Source organism: Heterodontus francisci, chromosome 13 (assembly GCF_036365525.1).
Source record: "Heterodontus francisci isolate sHetFra1 chromosome 13, sHetFra1.hap1, whole genome shotgun sequence".
Taxonomy (NCBI): domain Eukaryota; kingdom Metazoa; phylum Chordata; class Chondrichthyes; order Heterodontiformes; family Heterodontidae; genus Heterodontus; species Heterodontus francisci.
Window position 1 is genome coordinate 102746652 of NC_090383.1, and position 21738 is coordinate 102768389.

At 43.4% G+C, this 21738-nt stretch overlaps 1 protein-coding gene across 1 annotated transcript in view; it reads right to left on the reverse strand.

The window, feature by feature from the left end:
- ryr2a (ryanodine receptor 2a (cardiac)) overlaps positions 1-21738 on the reverse strand; it is a 707940-nt gene that overhangs the window by 115860 nt on the left and 570342 nt on the right. Inside the window, exons 72-77 of the mRNA XM_068045285.1 lie at positions 20687-20746; positions 13828-13962; positions 10376-10488; positions 6109-6205; positions 3963-4069; positions 1657-1708 (exon numbers count right to left, since the gene is read on the reverse strand). Of these exons, the coding sequence (XP_067901386.1) occupies positions 1657-1708; positions 3963-4069; positions 6109-6205; positions 10376-10488; positions 13828-13962; positions 20687-20746 (564 nt within the window). The remainder of the gene's footprint in view (positions 1-1656; positions 1709-3962; positions 4070-6108; positions 6206-10375; positions 10489-13827; positions 13963-20686; positions 20747-21738) is intronic.

The following is a 21738-nucleotide window of genomic DNA, read 5'->3' on the forward strand; positions in this document are numbered from 1 at the left end:
TCATTTTGATCAGACTTGTCACCCTTTATTGCCATTATTTTTTTCATTACTGGTTTTTTGCTTACATTAATTTTCCCGAGTTCCTGTCCGTTGGGATCTACGGCATGCTAACCTCTTCCTCAACTGTAAATACTGATGCAAACTAATTATTCAACACGTCTGCCATTTTCTTCTTTTCATTGATACTATCACTGTTATCAGTTCTCATGGGGCCTACATTGTTCCTGGACCACCCTCATTTCCCAAATACAATATTGAAACAAATTTTGTGTTGATGTTAATATCCCTTGCAAGTTTATTTTTATATTCTCTTTTTGTAGCTGTTACTATCTGTTTTGTCCCCCTTTGTTGTTCTTTGTTTCTCTCCCATTTCTAAGGATCTGTGCCTTTTTTTTTTGCATTTTGTATGCTTTTTCTTATTGCCTTACCCCTTTAGGCTACTTTTTGGCAAGTAGAGCTCTTGCCTCTCAGGGGTATAAAATGGTTCTGTATCATGTTAAATTCTTTTGTGAACACCTTCCACTGATCTGTCTTTTTAACGATTAACAGATTTGCCCAGTTTATTGCTGACAGTCTCTGTCCCATCACATTGAAGTCAACCTCACCTAAATCCAGAATCTTAGTAGCTCTTTTATATTTCTTCCTTCCAAATACTACATTGAACTTGAACCTATTATTATTGCAACTGGATAAATGTTCACGCACTGTTAGTGTATTATTGTTGAAAATACAGACATGTTGTCGAAGCTTTTCGTCTTACACTCATCAGGACATCCATAAGAATAACCAATGTAGGGAAAACAACAACTTATATTGAATGAGAAAAGAGTGCTGATTGGTTGGCAAGTGAACTCTGATTGGTACAGGTGTTGCCATGGAGAATTCACCAGTTTATGGTGACTGACAGTTAACTGCGTACTGGAAGCTACATATATTAATACACAGGGCCCTGTTCTTTGCTGACAGAAAGAATATGTATAAACAATACGCCTGATTCAGCTGAACAAAATAAGTGACAACCATTCGCTGGTTCATTCCTCAGGGCAATGCCTTGACCAATCAGAGTCAAGCTGCCTGGTTTAAATTTCAAACAAAGCTTAGCAGTTAATTGTCAGTCACTGTAAACTGGTACATGCTCCATGGCAACGCCTCTACCAATCAGAGTTCACTTGCCAAGCACACTCTCCTCATGCAGTATAAGTTATTGTTTTCCTTGACATTGGTTATTCTTGAGGATTGTCCTGATGAGTGCAAGACAAAAAGCTTCAACAACATGTCTCTGTTTTCAGAAATACTCAAGTTCTGTACTACTAAACGACTGTTCGGGTACTAACTAAATCTGAATCATTACTAACTCTAAAATCAGATACTGCTGGTCCCAAAGTTTTTACTCCCTGGGTCGCCTTCCCACCCACTGCCCCACCGCACCCCATTCTCCCACTCCCTCCTCTCCCACCAGGTCCATTCTGTCAGCCCTCTTAGAGCAAGGTTGGATATCATGAACCGCTGCAAAGATTCCTGCTGTATGAGGAAAAATAAAGCAACAATAAAGCCATTCATTCATCCCATTGTAGCTTTAAAAAAGTGATCCAATAGAAGCTATTTTACTCTAAAGAAAGGAATTGAGTTTTATTATTTATATAATTCAATCATTACCTTTGCCATAATGTCAGCATAAGCCATGTAGAGGAAATCTTCTTCCAGGTTACTGAGGAGATCAGAAGAGAATGTTTTAAGTATAATTTAAATTAATATCTGAATTACCTCAGATTTTTTGTGGTTGTATCTTAGTTAGGTTTAAAGACCAACAGCTAGAATTTTCAAGGAGTTCTTCCGACGTCCCTCCATAACTTCAGCAGACCATTGACATAAACCTCAAAGAAACTGTATAAGTGGTTATTTAGGCCATTTCTCCAGGTTTCCCATCAAGGTTACAATGAGTTATCAGGAGAGCCCCAACAGAAATTCTACCCCTATAATCATACCACCAACTATTACTATAAATTACGTACGGCATGATAATAGAATAGCAACCCAGAGATAGTGAATTAAAATCCCAGTTTGTCAAGTTATGAGGGATCATTCAATAAATGTGATCACTTGTGAGAGTACGGGAAAAAAGTTACTATGAAAGCTACTATGTTGTCATTAAAAAAAATCAACTGATTTTTTTTTCATTCAGTCAGGGAACCTGACACCCTTACCCAGTCTGGCCAACATCTGACTTCAGTTTACACTTTGTGGTTGACTGTTAATTTCCTCAGGACAACCAGGGATCAGCAGTAAATACTACCTTTCTGGTATTGGCTCTCTCTTAAGCACAAGAAAAGAGCAGTAAATATAGACCCAGAGTATCCGCAGAGCTGCTCCTACTCCATGTCATAACTTTTCTAGAAGTGTGGTACAAATGCTATTTACACACAAAGTTAAGATGGCCATGTAGGAGCAGCTCCAAGGAAATCCCAAGCCTCTGTAACTGAGAAGTTAGTTGACATGGATTTACTGAGGTTCTGTCTCATGCACTGGGAAAACTACGATCCATCACAGCTTCCAACTGCCACTTTTAATGAGGTTAGAGTTTTTGTTTCTCGAAGACCACCACAGGAATAATCACCTTTGTATCAATTCTAAACTTGCCTTTTTCCTACTTTGTACCTGAGTTCAATAATTGTAGTTTGATGTGAAATAGTTCATGGTAAATCAGTAGATTTTCTTCCCACTTAATATTATATACATCTCCATAAAGTTCCCTGTCACTCACCTCCTTGCAAGGCTGAAGAGTCCAAGTTTTTCTAACATTTTCTCATCACTCTATTCTCAGTCCCAAGCAATGGACCTTAGACTCACCCAAAAATTTTCCTGTCTGTTTGATAGCAACATGGCAGGGTAGCTTCAATAAGTCATTTCAGAAAGCTCAGTTTAGAAATTTCGATACCATAAATGGTAACGTTCCTTATGCTGAACTATAAGAACATTCTTTGATCATAAGATAAACACAGATGAGGACAGAAGGCCGTACAGGCCATCTGGCCAACCTTAGCTTGTTCATTCAGAAAGATCCTACAGTCCTCCTATCAAAACACCCAATAGTTTATGAAATGATTCTGGGTTTTTACTTCACTGTCCTACCCAGAAGTCCATTCCATACACTAATCGCTCTTTATGTGAAGAACTGCAGCCTGCAAGCGTCAGGTAGAAAGTTGGAAGTGAGTCATTTTTGGTGTCGCAACCGTTGCATTCACATTGATGAAATGGAGGGGTACAGAATCCAAAATCAGGGCCATTTTCTTAAAATTAATATATCAACTCAACACAAGTTCACAAGAAAAAAAGAAAGCAACTTGCTACATCGTAAGCAAAGAAAATGTTTTACAAGAGGGCAGCATTAAGGAGCATTCCAATTGCCAATGTGGTTAAAAAGTCATGACGTGCCAATCAGGGAAATTGCATTAAAGCAGGATAGGAAGGGAAGGTCAAATGGGTAATGGCTTACCATTATGACACCATCAACGTCAAGAAGGTAGTAATGGAATATTGACCAGGAAATTCATTTTGGTCCCCTTTCTTGGGTACAAACCGAGCGGTGACAACAAGCACAGTGCCTGCACTGAGGAGGTGATATGGGTCCTCTTGCGTCAATGGGAGTTGACCGGTATACTGAAGGTACTAGTCGTGCCCTGGGAAATGGTACGCCGATTGCGAGGAGGAGCAAAATCAGCCAGCTCGGACAAGGACCCAGGGTCTATGGCAAGTACTGAGGGACCATTTGGGAGTTGATGTGCCTGGGCTGGCAGCAGCCCCCAATTTACATGTGGAGCCTGAAGAAGTACTCCTGCTGCTCCTGGTTTCTTGGCTCCAGGTTCATGTAGGTTTTTAAAACTTAGCTTTTTATTTCTTCCTTTGTCACAAGTAAAGACAATGAAAAGCAAGTTATACTAATTGTACAATTCTGTTAAGCCTACCATTTTTCAGTTAAAGCTGTTCGACTGAAAAGCAGAATGAGTTGGTGAAGAGGGTCAAGTCGTTTGGTTCCCTCCTCTTCTTCCACTGGTTTCTCCCCCCCTGGTTTCTAAAGAAATAAACAGATAAACGTATAACCAAACTGAAATTCCATTACAAAAAAATCTGCAACACTGATTATGACCATACCTGACTCAGGATTTCTAACAAAAAGCTTTCAAATTTACAGTAGTTTTCAGTGAAAACATTGCACAATTCAGAATGTTAATTGCTCGGAATGTAACACCTCATATAATCAGAAAAGAACAGCTGATCCTTACTGGACCAGATTATATCGACTTTTGACATATATAGCACTTTTCAGGTCTCAAACAAGAACAAAAAAACGACTAGGAACAAGCAGCAGGTCAATCAGCATCTATGAAGAGAACTGACTGCTGACATCTGAAGAACAGAATGAAGCCAAAATCTTGACTATCTGTTCTCTTCACATGTGCTCACTGCCTTGCTGCGTGTTTTGGGCCTTTTGTGCTTTTGATTCAAATTTCCAGCATTTGTAGTATTTTGCTCTTTATTTGCTTTTCATGTCTGTTTATTCAATCTTTCCATCACCCCCTCTTAATCTTTCCTTTCTATATCAGTGCCCTTTTTTTTAACTCCTTCTTGGGACTTGGATGTCGCTAGCAAGGGCAGTATTGACTGCCCATTCCTTGGTGGTGAGCCATCTTCTTAAACTGCTGAAGTCGGTGTGGTGTAGATACTCCCATATTGCTGCTAGATAGAGAATTTCAGGGCATGGACTACTTTTGTTTCTGAGGAATTTCAAATGAAACGAAAAACTCTGCAATCATCAACCAACAGCCCTACTTCTGACCTTATAATGGAAGGAAGATCATTGATGAATGAGCTGAAGATGGTTAGGCCTAGGCTGTTGCCCTGAGGAACTCCTGCAGTGATGGCCTGGGGCTGAGATAATTGGCCTTCAACAACTGCAAATATCTTCTTTTGTGCTCAGTATAACTTGAGCTACTGGAGAGTTTTCCCCCCAATTACCATTGACTTCAGTTTTACCAGAGCTTCTTCGTGCCACACTCGATTGAATGCTGCCTTGATGTCAAGGGCAGTCACTTTCACCTCACCTCTGGAATTCAGCTCTTTTGCCCATATTTGGACCAAGGCTGTAATGAGGTCTGGAGCCGACAGGTCCTGGCAGAACCCAACTGAGCATCAGTGAGCATATTATTGCTGTTCGATAGCACTGCCAACAACTTCTTCCATCACTTTGCTGAGGGTTAAGAGTAGGCTGATGGGGTGGTAATTGACTGGGTTGGATTTGTCCTGCTTTTTGTAGACTGAACATTCTTGGACAATTTTCCACATTGTCAGATAGATGCAAGTGTTGTAACTATACTGAAACTGCTTGGCTGAAGGCACAGCTAATTCTGGAACATAGCTCTTCAGCGCTGCAATTGGCTTGTTGTCAGGACCTGTATCCTTTGCTGTATCCAGAGCACTCAGCTGTTTATTGATACCACATGGAGCCCATTTTCTTTACCCCTAATAGTGAAGTGCTCTGGGATGCTTCGTTACATTATAGAGTGCAAGTTGGTGTTGTGTCTGACCTGCAGGGAGCAAGGATATCTGTCCGCAGATTCCAGAATGACAATTATGAAAAATCTGTAACTTTTCAAGGAATACTGTTATGCCCATATAACAATGAACCTGAAAACTTTGCAACAATAATCTTTGTCTACCTCGCGAATCAGTTATTAAATGCAATTTTAATAAAATTAAATCTTTCCTTTGCATTGAAATGCTACTGTGCAGCAGTCACAACAAATGTTAACATGTTTGTATGAAATTCCTCAGTCCGCTAATTTCTCCTTTTTTTAAAATGGGTTAATGCCTTTGCTAAAATAGTACAGAAAGGAATTCCCTATCAATGAATCACTGTGACCTTTGCCCGAACGAAACAGAGCAATGGAAAAGGACATTTGTTGTAGACTGTTAAGTGACAATGGAATAGTTGCACTGGTGGAAAGATAAAAGTAAAGACAAGTCAATATGACACTGCCCTACGTTGCTAATACCTTATTTGATTCCACGCACATAAGACTACACAAAGGTCAACAGCAAAGTGTTACTTACAGCTATATCCTCTATGAGCTTGTCTTCAAAATAATGTTCCTCGGTCTCAATCCAGGATTTCTCATAGCCTTGAAGGAAGAGATTGACAGCTCGGTGCCTGAAGGGGAATACATCAATGACAGTTATGACAAGATTATTTGCTTTGCTTATTACGTTAGGACTGTATTACTTTCTGTATAATATTAAACCGATTAGAAAAATGAATGTTGTTATCTGGAGCCCAGTTTGTAGCACTGCCTTGTCAGTCACTGCCATCTGCTATAGCAATATCTGGTCATTTCTCACGTCAAGCTCGATTTCTTCATCCGCCTCAATCTGATTAGTTTTTTTTAATAATAAAGAAGAATGTCTATACCAACATAAATTGGCTGTTAATCTCTCATCTAAAGTTCTGTTCATAAATGTAGGTATCTATCTATAAGTTAATCTCAAAATAACACAATTGTAAAATATAGCACAAATATCAAGCACCCTTGAGAAAGAAAATTTGTAGGGGCTGTCTCGCGTGCACTCAGTGGCACAGAAAGTTTCTGTCAGAAACTGCATTCATTTCTGGGCACCATGGGCTGGTTTTCGTTACAGAGGCAGGAAACAGGAACTGGGTCCAGTTTGAGGTCAGAAACTCGTCTCCGGTGGAAAACTGATTTGGGTTCAGGTTTTCAAATGGGTAAGCCCTTAATTGGGATGGAAACGGGTATCCTGCCTTTTAGAGCCAGTGGGGTCGGGAATGGAGTTGGGTCAAATGAAGTGTGGAACTCATGTAGACTCTAATGGCAGCCATCACTGAGGCTGCGGATTGTTCTGAGGGAGAGATCTGTCTTCTACAACACCAGAGGGCAATGAGATGTCAGCTGGAGGGCTGGCACTGAGTATAGCAGACCCCGCTTCATCGATGCTGATCGTGACCTAATGCTGGAAGCTGTGAGGGAGGAAGGAGGTCTCCTTGCCAGAGCGCGGCAGAAGGAGGCCACCTCGTCATGCAGCAGGGACACCTCTCTGTTCAGTGTTATCCCCCTCCGCCTTTTCCTCCTCTTCTTCCAATGAGCTGTCTCTTTCTAAGGCCTCACTGTTCTCAAGGTTCACACCTCTCTGGAGGGCCATGTTATGCAGAGTGCAGCAGACCACCACAACGACACCCTCGCAGGAGGGTGTCGAAAGACATCACCTGACTGGTCCAGGCACAGGAATCACATCTTGAGAAGCCCAATGGCTGAGCAGATGGCATTGGTTGCCTCTGTCTGGGGCTCCCATAGATGGGTCAGTAACTATCTTTTCAAGGGATTTCCCTTGTACCCTTGGATCCATCCACTCATTTTGGGGGGTGGACTGAAGATCCAAAGCAGCCTGGATTGCTGGACTGGCAGAGGATGAAGGAGTCATGGCAGCTGCCAGGAAAGTGGGCGCACACATGGAGAAAGCTCATTGTGAAAACAGACCAGTTGGACGCTAAGGGAGTGAAAGCCCTTCCTGTTGATGGATCTCACTGGCCGGTCACTGGGTGCCTTCATGACGACATGGACCTGAGGGAATCCATCGATGGCAGCAAAGCCCAAAGCCCTCTGTACCTGTACTGACCCATCTGTGTCAAAGTGAATGTAATCCCCCACCCTCTTGAATATGGATCAATCATCTGCCTGAGGGCATGATGAGCTGCCAATTGCGAAATGCCACCTATGTCCACAGCTGATCCCTGCAGCGACCCGGCTGCATAGAAATTCAGGGCAATGGTGACATTGACGGCTGCAGGTCAGGAACCGCCATAAGGCTGTAAGGCCTCAGGTCGTTTGGGTCAGAGCACACAGGTGCGAGACCCCTATGGAACTGGCACTCTGTTGTTTGCAGGTAGCCAACTCTTTGACAGTAGACCTGATGTCTTGGGTAGTGCCTTCTTCCCCTCGCAGCCTTCTGCTGTGCTCCTCTGGCCTCCTGCTGTTCAGCAGGTTGCATCTGCTGCAGCTCATCCTGCCTGCTCTGTCCAATATCAGAGTACCCTGTCCCCTTCCGAACTCTCTCTGCTGGCGTTTGTGCATTCATCAGGCCTCTTCCTGCCAAATTCAGCTGCCCAAGTGACACCAGTAGCCTCATGTCCCTCTCCGGATTCCTGCCTTTCACCACTGAGAAATGCATATCTTATAGCTCCAGAATTGACTACTCTATGGCACTTTTGGCACAGCTGAGCTTTATTTTGGCCCTCTGCATTATCTTAATCAGCCCTTCCCATAGCCCTCATGGCCCCTCCCCCCCGCAGTGTTTGCGACTTGTACACCCAGCTGTTTTCCAGAAATGGCGTTCTCCACGTTCCCTTCCTTTAAAAATTGATAACTGCTGCTGACAAACCTGTTAGTAAGCTCAACAGGCACCTAATTGGAGGGGTTGTCGTTCCCTCCCCCCCAGCATCCATTTAAAAATGGCGTCACCTTCCGGACCTGGCGGGACCGAGTGCCGACCACCGAGAACGCGATCTTTAAATTGCTCACGCACTCGCTCCCGCCCCCAGCGGGCTTTAAAAATCCTGCCCCATAACTCCAGAAGGATATATTGGCCGACGAGAGTCTGCAGCATGGATTCGCCAGAATGAAACTGGCGTTCAAAGGGTTAAATTATGAAGCGAGGTTGCATAGGCTAGGCTTGTATTCTCCTTGAACGTAGGAGATTAAGGGTTGATCTAATTACAATTTTTAAGATGTTTAAAGGAGTTGATGGGATTGATAAAGAGAAACAATTTCCTCTGTTGGGCAAGTCAAGAACAAGGGGGTATATCCTTAAAATTATAGCTAGATTGTCCACAGGTGATGTCAGGAAATATTTCTTCACACAATGGGCAGTGAAAATCTGGAATTCACTTCCCAAAAGAGCTGTTGAGGCTAAATCAGCTGAAAATTTCAAAACTGAGATTTTTGTTAGGTAAGGATAATAAGGGTTATGGAACCAAGGCAGGTAGATGGAGTTAAGGTACAGGTTAGCCATGATCTCACTGAAAGGTGAAATAGAGTTAAGGGGCTAAATGACTGACTCCTGTTCCCATGTTCCTATGAAGCAGGAAGATAGTGCGAATGCCTCATTTACCTAATGGTGCTACTGCTCACAGTAATCCCAAATTTGTCAGCAGTGTTATAGTGGTACATAAGCCTGCATTGGTGCCTCTGAAGGTTCTGGGATCTGCCTAATTTTATTGAAGTTCAGCCGATGACATCTCCTGCAATCAGTTGCACTTGGAAAAAATTAAACAACAAATTTGCTTTGTTCCTGCGGCAGTTTTTTCTGCAGCCATAAACCGCTGCTGTCTTTATCAGCTCCACTTCTGACTGGTGTACAGTGCTGGCAAAGTAAACATGGGCGAGTAGCACCAGATGGTCAGTAAAGCAAGGCTGTCCCAAAACTGGCACAGCAATGTAAAAGTGCCTTGAGCATTGAGTTTCACCAGTGTCTAGAAAGGCAGAGGCACTCTAGGTCAATATAAATGTTACTATCTGCTGCTGGAGGTGCACTGACTGCTCAATGGCTGAGCCTGTCTGCAAAAGCAAACAGTGCAGTTTGTCAGTCATTGTTTCCAGTTTTAAATCAACATTCCTCCCTTATTTATGCCTTTGTTACCTCCATAGTAAACCTCTCCAGTGCCATACTCAGTCGTTTCCCTATCTACACCCTACAAAAATTCCTACTTGTCTAAAATGCTGCTTCCCAAATCCTAACTCATACTAAGTTACACTTGCTCATCACATCTGTCCTTGCCAACCTCCACTGGCTTCCCATTTCCGAATTCAAAATCTTTGTCCTCATTTATAAATCCCTCCAAGTCCTTGGCCAACTGCAAGCTCCATCATCCCAGCACATGCCATTTGAGGCTCAGCCACTGGCTTCCTGTGGATTCACTTGTCCCTTTATCCATGACTTCTAGCAGTGTCTTCAGCCATACTCATTTTCTGGGAGTCCCAACCTAAATACCTCTGCATTGTTATTTCCATCTCTGGCTTCAAAAGCATCCTCAACACCCATCTCTTCAATAATAACACTGATTGTTCTGTATCCAGTTCTCCTCTGTGAAGTGCCTTAGGATATTTAGTAAGATAAATGTGCATGTAAATATACCTTGTGTCGGTCAAATAAAAATGCATTCTTTTGCAATTTGGAACACATTCTGCCTGACTGTTATGTTATGAATATTTCCTGCTGCTGTGACAAGGAAAATCTGATTTGCACAGAGGAAATGTAAATGGTTGATACAAGTTCTTTTACCCTGGGTGGGGGGAAAACAATCAGCTCCTACCGTGGTAAATTATAGAGTGGTGCCATTCGGAAGCAGGCCACAACTGCCCGTTTACGTTGCTTCGACAGCAACTTGTGCCAGACAGCTTTTTTAGATCTCTGGGGATGTTCAACCTAGAGTATTAAGTACAAATGCAAAAGTCAGTCTTACCATTATAACTGTGTGACCATTTTTAACAGATTCAGTCATCTTAGGCTTTAACCAATTCTTGAATTTATCCTTATCATGCCCATTAAACAAAGAACAAAGAAAATTACAGCACAGGAACAGGCCCTTCGGCCCTCCAAGCCTGCGCCGATCCAGATCCTCTATCTAAACCTGTCGCCTATTTTCTAAGGGTCTGTATCTCTTTGCATCCTGCCCATTCATGTATCTGTCTAGATACATCTTAAAAGACGCTATCGTGCCCGCGTCTACCACCTCCGCTGGCAACGCGTTCCAGGCACCCACCACCCTCTGCGTAAAGAACTTTCCACGCATATCCCCCCTAAACCTTTCCCCTCTCACTTTGAACTCGTGACCCCTAGTAATTGAATCCCCCACTCTGGGAAAAAGCTTCTTGCTATCCACCCTGTCTATACCTCTCATGATTTTGTACACCTCAATCAGGTCCCCCCTCAACCTCCGTCTTTCTAATGAAAATAATCCTAATCTACTCAACCTCTCTTCATAGCTAGCTCCCTCCATACCAGGCAACATCCTGGTGAACCTCCTCTGCACCCTCTCCAAAGCATCTACATCCTTTTGGTAATGTGGCGACCAGAACTGCACGCAGTATTCCAAATGTGGCCGAACCAAAGTCTTATACAACTGTAACATGACCTGCCGACTCTTGTACTCAATACCCCGTCCGATGAAGGAAAGCATGCCGTATGCCTTCTTGACCACTCTATTGACCTTCAGGAAACAATGGACCTGAACACCCAAATCTCTCTGTACATCAATTTTCCCCAGGACTTTTCCATTTACTGGATAGTTCACTCTTGAATTGGATCTTCCAAAATGCATCACCTCGCATTTGCCTGGATTGAACTCCATCTGCCATTTCTCTGCCCAACTCTCCAATCTATCTATATTCTGCTGTATTCTCTGACAGTCCCCTTCACTATCTGCTACTCCACCAATCTTAGTGTCGTCTGCAAACTTGCTAATCAGACCATCTGTACCTTCCTCTAAATCATTTATGTATATCACAAACAACAGTGCTCCCAGCACGGATCCCTGTGGAACACCACTGGTCACACGTCTCCATTTTGAGAAACTCCCTTCCACTGCTACTCTCTGTCTCCTGTTGCCCAGCCAGTTCTTTATCCATCGAGCTAGTACACCCTGGACCCCATGCGACCTCACTTTCTCCATCAACCTACCATGGGGAACCTTATCAAACGCCTTACTGAAGTCCATGTATATGACATCTACAGCACTTCCCTCATCAATCAACTTTGTCACTTCCTCAAAGAATTCTATTAAGTTGGTAAGACATAACCTTCCCTGCACAAAACCATGTTGCCTATCACTGATAAGCCCATTTTCTTCCAAATGGGAATAGATCCTATCCCTCAGTATCTTCTCCAGCAGCTTCCCTACCACTGACGTCAGGCTCACCGGTCTATAATTACCTGGATTATCCCTGCTACCCTTCTTAAACAAGGGGACAACATTAGCAATTCTCCAGTCCTCTGGAACCTCACCCGTGTTTAAGGATGCATTAAAATAAGATTGTACACGAGGTGACTAGTATTTGAAGGCTTCAAGCTGTAATGTATTTGAAATCACAGTGTGGGATATTGACACGTATTGGATTTTGTGTGTTGATATGAAATTCCTTTCTTTGATATAATAGAGATGTTAGGTCATTTGAACAGGAACTTTAAATGCGCCCAATAATGTGGAATTTAAATCCTTTTCAGTCACAAAAATGGAGTTTGTGTGGTTATCTTATAGAAGTATATGAAATAGTAAATGTTGCGGAAAACTCTAATTCAGAAAACTACTGTCAATTAAACAGTGGAAGCAGAACAAGGGGACATAGATTCAAACTGGTAAAAGGAAATTTTAGGACTGCTATCTTCATGCAGAGAGTAATCAAATCCAGAGCCCTGATTTTAACTTGAGGCACTAGTGCAGGCCAGGGAGAGGGTGGGGGCGGGGGTTGCGCAATAAGCTTGCATGGCCGCACCAATAGAAACCCTGGGTTTTTTAATCAATGGGCCCCTCTACAATCTGGCAGGGCTGATTCCCGCCAACCTGGAGTGAATGACGTGGAGGCTGGTGGGTATGAAACATAAATCTCGCAATGGTAGATTGTCATATAGGACCTAAAGAAATAGTCAAATATGTACGTTGGGGTGGAGTGTGGGAGGAGAAGCTCGCAGGAGATCACATTCGGGGAAGGTGAAGTATATAGTAGCGGAGGCACAACGTTTCCTTATGGGGTTTGCAGGAGCACTCCTACTTTTCCTGAGCCACAACAAAACAGTAAAAAATTACATTTATTTATCATCTTGACCCTCTCCTGGGCCTGGACCTTCTTCTGAGTGGCACCAGCTTTCCCTGCCAAGGCCAGCACCAGGTGTCAAACATGTGATTGCACGTTAGAATATCATCAGGGTCTGAACGACATCATCAACCCTGACTTTTGCATTTCAATAAGGCCCATGCCTGTCTGGGCAAACATAGCATGCAACGCAAAGTGGAGGTAGATCCCGTGAGTAGGACGCTGCTTCCATTTTAACCCTTAATCCAACCCCCTCCCCCACCCTGCTCCCATTGGAAATGGGAAATTGAAGTTGGGTCTTAGGAATGGACATCTGGGTAGAGTTGTATATGTACAAACCTGGCGATAATTTAAGAAACTACTAAATACAGCAATGGGTAGAGTGTAGAGTCATTTCAGATTTATGATTTGAGATGGGCTGAATGGCCTTCCTCATCCACAAGCAATACAACATTCCCTGTATATATTTACAGAATGTTAACAATTGATGCAGATGATGAACTCGCAGGCAGGAATGAAGCAATCGTGCTCCAAAGATCGCTACATTTCCCACTCCTGATAAACCTACTGCTATTTCCAACCAATCCTGGAAATACAAAACCAAAGTCATTGCCTCTTTCAGACGGGCTCCTCAGTAGGCATGCAAATTGGGATTCTACCTTGTACACAGGACTCAGACGCAATACAAAGGTACCAAGAGGCAGAGCCGTGTGCTGTGTGTGTTTCACTCACTGGTACTAGGCATAGAGAAGTTTAATCAGTCGTCTCTAAAGAAACCACAGCAGGCTCCACAAAGCTCTTCTCACTTGCTGCCAGTTCCTCTGTATCCCCCTCCTGTGGTTGCCAACCCCCTACCCCCACCCTCCCCACTTAACCTCTACGAACTTAAGCTCAGCTTCACAGGAATTCTGTGCATTGGAATTATGATTATTTATCTTAAATAGAGAGAACAGACCTGCTCCATGTGGAACACCACATTGGCAATATCCAGCACACGGACCACCGTTTTCTCTGGATCAGATGTATCTTCATTCCTGTTAGGTAGATCTTTGTAAAGGGCCATCTGCCACCTAATGGCAGGATCTTCCAACTGCAGGAATGGACAAATGTCAGTGATCACACAACACCATCCACAAAGCACCACAAATTCCTTTGATATATCTACACAAGCTCACACTCAATCCTGTTTAGTTTAGTATGCAGTATCTCTAACCTAACAGATGAATAAATGTTTTCAATTAGTACCCCATTGCACTACTCACCCCATTGCGTTAAAATCTAGCCACTTTTGGAGTTTGAACAATTCAAATTTAAATAGTAGATCAGAAAAGTAGGATGAAAAAAACCGGCAAGCTACTTTATGCACTGTAATACACACTTAGAAATAAAGATTGTTGGGAATGTGCAGTAAGGCAGTATTTAATAGCAGCAGTCCAGATGGTATCAGACGCTATAAGGATGAAGTTTTTAATGATTTCTGAATATTATCTGAACATTGAGATCAAATTAAAGCCTTACACACTTTTAATTGTTTATCACATACACAGTTTCACTAAAATGAAAACAGTATTGATGTCAAAGCAAAGCTGAAAAGACTTTAAATGATTGAAGACTATGAGTAACCTCTATATCAACACTGAGGATCGTTACAATCATGCAATTATAGAAAGCAGCATCTGAAAAGATAATCAAATCCTGGCAATTATAACAAAGCAGACAAGCTCAAAATCTGAGACAGGTTAACAACAAAAAATGCAAAAGCAAAAGCAAAATCCAAATGGCATATAATAGTTATTGAATCTTAAGCTAGAATTAAGATTGCAACATTGAGATCACTGCCATTTCATTTAATTTTCGTATTATTTTGTATTGTTCAATTTAAGGTAGTGATTTTATTCTAAGTGTTTTAGGCACAGACAGTGGCCCTGATTTTGCAGTGATAATGACAATGAAACTGTCTTCGTTTGCTGGCATTGCTCTCTTGAAACTTTGAAACTGACAGCAACTTTGGGCGTGCGCATTTACACAGAATAACGTGAAAATGCAGCGAATGCTGTCAGTGATTCTAAGCTCCTCCAGAGGGTGCACTACTGAGGTCCCCTGAGAGTGCAGTTCCTAAGCAAACAGTGAATTGATGAAAACTACCACTTTTAAGTATTAGTCTTGTAAAAATCTTTGAAAAAGTTAAACCTTGTTGAAAGAGGTGTAACTGGGTTTTTAATTGCATACTAAGTTCATAATCACCTCTGAACATCCTCACTGGCCTTGAAAAGCTAATTTTATATTTGTGGAGGTCAAATTTCTCCATTATGATAAAAAAAATCCATAAAGTTTGAAAATAATATTTTTAAAGTTTGTTTATAATACTTTACATTCTATCTTAATCCAATCATAATCATTTATTTTGCTATTTGAAAATTTAAATTAAAAGTGAGGGGATTCAGTGCTTTTAATGTCCTGGTTTGCAGTCAGTGAGAATACTTCAATGTGATTGGCTGCTTACCCTGCTTGCTGACATTACTGCTACAGGACACCTGGAGATCCCCTTGATTTGGTGCCAGATTTAAACTGTCATTGGAAAAGGGGAAGTCTGTACCACAGAGATCACTAGATCTTTGTGGGCAGCTTTCTTCAAGATCAGCAGCAAGTGCCATTGCTTCGCCACTGACTGCAAAATCCAGCCCATTATGTCAGACACTGAAGCTTACTATTTATATACCATCGATACCTGATTCTGGATACACTGAAATGCTGTAATGTATTCACTGCAGGTTAACGGAAGGTCATATTCATATCCCGGAAACTGCAATCTTGGTATTTATATGAAAAAGGCTGCATATTCAGCAGTTTTCCTTCAAAGAGATATTACAAATTACTTGAGAACTTAGTATATATTAAAATTCAGTATGATCTGATGTATTTGCTTAACTTATAAAAAGTATCTCTAAACTCATTTCTACATAATGTGCGAACTACATAAGATGCAGCACTAAAAACATTGGAGACACAGAAGGCAAACTAATGTGCTTAGTACAGTGCAAATTCCCATTACTTTGACATATTTTTAAGGCAATAATAGGCTATCTTGCAAGAAAAATTCTGATTGCACAATACGGGCTGCATTTTATTCGGGCGTCGCACTGTGCAGCGGCGCCCTTTAAACTCAGTGGGGTGCCCGCATTTAGCAGCAGCCGCAGAGCCCCTGCGATATTTCGTGCGGGGGCTCATTAGCATCACTGCACCGAGCCGCCCTCCCCCCCCCCCCCATATTACGTGTGGTGAGCCGGGACATTCGACGCAGTGAGAGACATTTTGACAGTTGTGCAGCGGGTGCCGGGGCCCTATTTTAAGAGCCCCAGCACCTGCTTCCTGACAGCTGTCAAAGAAATACTTACCTGACTGCTGAAGAGTAGGGCTGCTGTCAATCTGGCAGCAAAGCAGAAAGTGCTGGAGAAACTCAGTAGGTCAGGCAGCATTTGTGGGGAGAGAAGCAGAGTTAACTTGACCAAGTTCACAGACCTGACAGTTAACTCTGCTTCTCTCTCCACGGATGCTGCCTGACCTGCTGAGTTACCCCAGCACTTTCCGCTCTGCTGCCACATACTTACCCTGCTGTGTCCCAGTATCCTGTGAAGTTGCCTCTTCTCCCACTCAAGTCTAACATTCCTTTATGTAGGCGTGCCGCACCTGGGTGAATAATCTTAATTTTGCACATTTCAGGACGTGAGACTTAAATATACCATAAAAGGCAAATATACAACAGAAATAAAACCATAATTGAAAAATAATTACCTCGTATGAGCATCTAATCATCTGACTGTGAAAAGCCGCAGACTAATATGCATTTGGAATCTGTATTCATTTCTCTGCTAACTGTTATGTGAAAACACATGTAACTGCAATTATATGATCTTTGTTGAAAAAAAACAGGAAAACATGTTCATATTCTAGCTGCATTGCCAATTAGAAATATTACACCAATAAATATGATCAGCTGCTGCAGAAGCAAAGTGTTCGTGAACATGTGTCCATGTGTAATAGTTGAAAAACCATGACAATAGTACAGATTTCCTCACTAGTCCTCCATTGGTTTTCAAGCATGTGCAAGACAAACCTTGCAGCCAGAAGTTAGAGCTGTTACATGGTGGAGTCACCTTTACATTTAAAGGACCACACCAAAAGCCGAGGATGGCAGAGGGGTGTTCTAGGGTGGACCCACAGTTCAGTGATGCCTCCCTGCTCACTCTCCTGCAGGCTGTGCGGGCAAGGTGGTAGGTCCTTTTCACCAGTGATGGTAAGAAGAGGCCCTCCTGCCTGAACAAGGCAGTCTGGCTGGAGATGGCAGAGGAGGTGAATAGCCGTGGGGCCATCTGCCGTCAAAGGATCCAATGCTGGAAGGGGATGAACGAGCACTCCTCCAGTCAGCTGGGGCCCACTAAGCCTCGTGTGCACAGGGTATGAGCGCCAAAGTCATCCACAGCCAAAGGGCAATCAGATCAGCAGCCTTCCTCCAGTCAGGCTGCTAGTGCAGAGGTTCCAAGAAGGGGCAACCTCTCCGCTTACAGAGAGCACACTGACACAAATGGGAATGCACGGGTGTCACAGCAATGTAAATATGTCTTTCACCACATGTTCCTCACCAACATGTGTGTCCTTTTCTCTGTGTGCCAGCATGTAGTGCTAATGTCACATCCCTTTGCACCATTTGCCCTTCAGGAGAGCCAACGTATGCAATAACATCATTGCCATGCCACCATTACTCATGAGTGCCCCCACGGATGCAGTGACATGGACATTGGCTCAGTTAGCTGCTGCCTCTAATGCTTCACACAGGGACGCTGCAGATGTGGACTGGAGCACAACAGGTGAACGAAGGTGATGTGTGGCTTGCGGAGCTCATGTTGGTTCCTATGGTGCAGACAGCCTTTGTCTGATAAGCTACTTCCATACATCCCTACCTCACTACCAGCCCTGCGTGAAGAGCCTGGGTGCCATCTGCCCTCCCATGCATCTTTCATATTGTAGGTCTTCAGTGGCCTCATAGTCCAAGGAGGAATCCTGTTGACGTCTCTCCTCATCATGCCAGGCCTGGCCCCTATTAGGTGCGTAGTTGTGCAGAGCAACAACGAAAGGAGCTGGCCTTTTTGGCCCATAGTACAGGGGATCACCCTATCCATACAGGCATTGGAGGCGCTCTTTCACCATGCTACTCGCCTGCTCAATGGTGGCTCTTGTAGTTCAGTGACTGGCGTTGTAGCTCTCCTCTGCAGCAGTGATGGATCTCTCACTCGTGTCAAAAACCATGTCTGCAAAGGATAGCCCTTATCTCCAAGAAGCCACCCCTCTATCAGTCAGTTCAGCGGTGGCAGCTGGGACTGGCACAAGTCCCAGGTGTCACGGCAGCTGCCTGAGAAGCGGTCACAGATTTGCATGAAGCATCTGCGGTGATCACATACCAGCTTCACCCAGATTGAGAGGATTCCTTTAATGGTGACGTCTGCAGGTGGTAGCCTGGCGGGAGGCCTGACAGCCACATGAACATTATAACCTATGGTTCTCCGGCATGGTGCCGAAACTGATAGCCCTCTGGGCCTGTCTGAGAGAGTTCGTCCTGAAGCAGACATACTCACTGACCCTCCGGTGCAGGACACTGATGCAGCAGTGCACTGCTGACTGTGTGACCCCACAAAGGTCTCTGGTGGGCCCCTGAAAAGCTGCACAGGCATCAAGCTTGAGAACCACTGCCACTATGAGGACCGCAGCATATGATGTCCACCGAAGCCCATGGGCTGCAGGTCATCTTTGAGCAGCACACAGAGACATGTCACCCCCCTCTCGACATGCGCAATCGCCTCTGAGACTGGTGCTCAGACATCCGATGGCATGTCATGTGGGGCCTGTAGGTGCACGGCAATCGTAATGGCGAGCTCCCCTTGGGGGCTGCTGCTCACGACCTGGGGCCTCTACATGGATCACACCTGCCTGTTGATTTTGCCTCTGACACATATGAATCCTCAGGAGCAGAGGATCACACAATGTAGGATGAGCCACACCTATTTCCATGTGATAAATAAAGTTGAACCCTTCATGTATTCCAAGGTTCCTAACAGGGCAGGGATTGGTGTTGATGGGTACATCAGCTGCTTTCATGGATCAACTATGTGGCGTGCCATGGCATTGCCCATCTTGGCCAACACTCAGAGTGGCACAACATGACCATATCAAGATCCTATCAGCTGAATCGATTGCCCCCATCATCTATATAACCTTAATGCACCTACCCTTTCTGGCACCCTCCCCACATACAGGGTGACTGGAGTGCCATTGCTCCTTCACAAACACAAACAAATGCAGAGCGTACACTGTTTACGGAGGGAGAGTACACAATACCTCCCTTCATGCCTGCAGAGCTTTCCCTCCCGTAATCCCAGACTCCCTCCCTCCTCCCTTGAAGAATGCAGAGCTGCAACCCCTGTAATCCCCCCTCCTCCCTTCCACGATGCAGACTGAGACCCTGAGTATCCCAACCTCCCTTCCAGTATGCAGAGTGGGCCCCCTGAAAACGGAACTTACCTGCTGTCGTGAAACGTTCTATCTCCGATGACCCACCGGCTTTTCTAATCATGAGTGGGACGGCACATGACGGCCACCCATTCAAAGTAAAATCAGGCAGTGTCCGAGGAGAGGTGGTGAGCTGCATAATCTGCAGAGGTAAGTATTGTTTAACATATTCTAATTGGGGTGTCACCGGCCTGCAGCGTGAGGACCGCATCGAGGTCCCCCGCTGCCAGTAATTTACAGCAGGCCCTTCTCAATGTCGCAGGTTGAGGCGGGCCTCTCCCTGCAGGATTTTACCAGCCCCCTGCGCGCGACCCGCGGCGCGAGGGGCCGGTAAAATTCAACCTTACGAATGTAAGCGAATCAAAAAAGGTATCCCGGGGCATATGTGAATTCTTATCCAAATTTGGGGTGTTGTTGTCAAAGTACTGTAGACCAATTATATACAAAACAATATCAATGTTAATTATTCATTCACATTTGAACTATAAATATGACATTTTATAACGTTAAGCTATAAATTATGACAGCACATTCTACTAAGGCAAGTCTTTTTATGAACATACACAAGAAGTATAGTTCTATTGCAAAATAAAATTAAACAATAGAACATCAACAGCCCACAGAAGATTAGTGTCTCCTTTTATTGGTAATCAATGCAAATTATTCAGACTTACATGACTACCCTGTATGTCTCAAAACAGCTTGCAGCACCCAAGCTAACCATTCATATTAGTGGTCTTGCCTCTTTCGGGCCTTTGCTGGGCTTAGCAACCAACATCCCAAAATGCTCTGACTGGATCTTTGAGTGTCTCTTCATGGACACATGGTCAAACAAAGGTTTCGTTACAGCAGGGAAAGGAGCTGGTTGACTTCTGCTTATAATGCCCAGCCTAGTAGGGTGTTTTTGCATGTCAAGCTTTTATAAATATAAGTGGCTGGCAAATCTGGACCTGAGTTAGTGAGCCTCGAGATGGATTTGGAAGGTTTGCTCTGCATCCATTTCAGAACTATGATTAGTGTCTTCAGCAGTCCCTTGCAATAAAGGCTCGATACTGAAAGGCAGCATGCAGGCATGCGGGAAGAGAGAGACAGACATGTGTGAAATGAGCAGGTAAAAGATCTTACAGTGACTGCAATGAAACTTGTACATAATTCATGCTCTAGCATAGCGGTGCAATCAATCGAGAGCAATTACACAAATACACATAAAACAGCAATTGCTTAGCAAGTGGACAGTAACACCAGCAACCTACTTTCCCCTGAAGGTGAAGATTATTGCGAATTATTTCTCTAACTTCATCTTCTGTGTCTTTCTGTTTTAAGAAGGAAAAATAATTAAGTTTCAGCAAACTACCTTTAAAAGACCCACAAAATCATGTAACTCTCTTATAATCCATCAACTAAATATAACAAGGACTCTATGTAGAGCAGCATGTTGTACTTTCCAGCAACATCTTAAAATGAATTTTCCAAAATATTTGTACGAGATGTTATGGATCATTGAGAGTTACATTGGTCCAATTATTTCTGAGACATAAGTTAATAATACACCAACTGTCAATGTGGCAGTCTCCCTCAGGTGTTTGTACAACTCTATTAACACCAGGAGTGAGTAGTGCAATCTTTCCCCTGTGTTGTTATTTATCATGTATCACCCAATAGAACCACTTATGAGTTAGAAATCTAAGCCTAGAAATTACTTTCAATGCATTGTTGCTTAAGATTTTTATGGGCTGAAGTGACCATGCAGGAATGCAGTATTTTGTATTAGCGGAGTACCGAGAAGTTCGGTATAATGACAGCAAAACTGGAATCCGAGAGAGACACGCTGGCAATAATGCTGCTAAATGCCTGTTCAAAAAGGGAACCAGGTACTTAAGCCTTTTAAACGACATGGCATATCCAATTCCAGCTGCTTGCAGAGCAACTTCCATTGAAAAAGGAACACAAGACACCAAAGGAAAGTGCAGTTTAAAGACCAGTCCTGGAAAGCTGTGATAGAAAGACTGAAGGAGAAACGAAACATAACTTGACATATAGCTGGTCAAATCTTTCCATAAAATAGTTGACACAGAGCAAGATCACTGAGCAGGTGATGCGGTGTTGGGTGTCCACAGGAACTGGGAGGTCATCCAGAGAAAGATGCGTGACTTGAAGAAAATTATCAAGCCAAGTATTCAAAGTTTTTGTCAATAGCAGGAGCTCACCTAAATTTGGAGGACCCCAGAATATTTAAGAATGAAAGGAATATGGTACAACTGACGGTAAAAGGAGCCCGCAATGATTGGAGATGATAGATAATGCA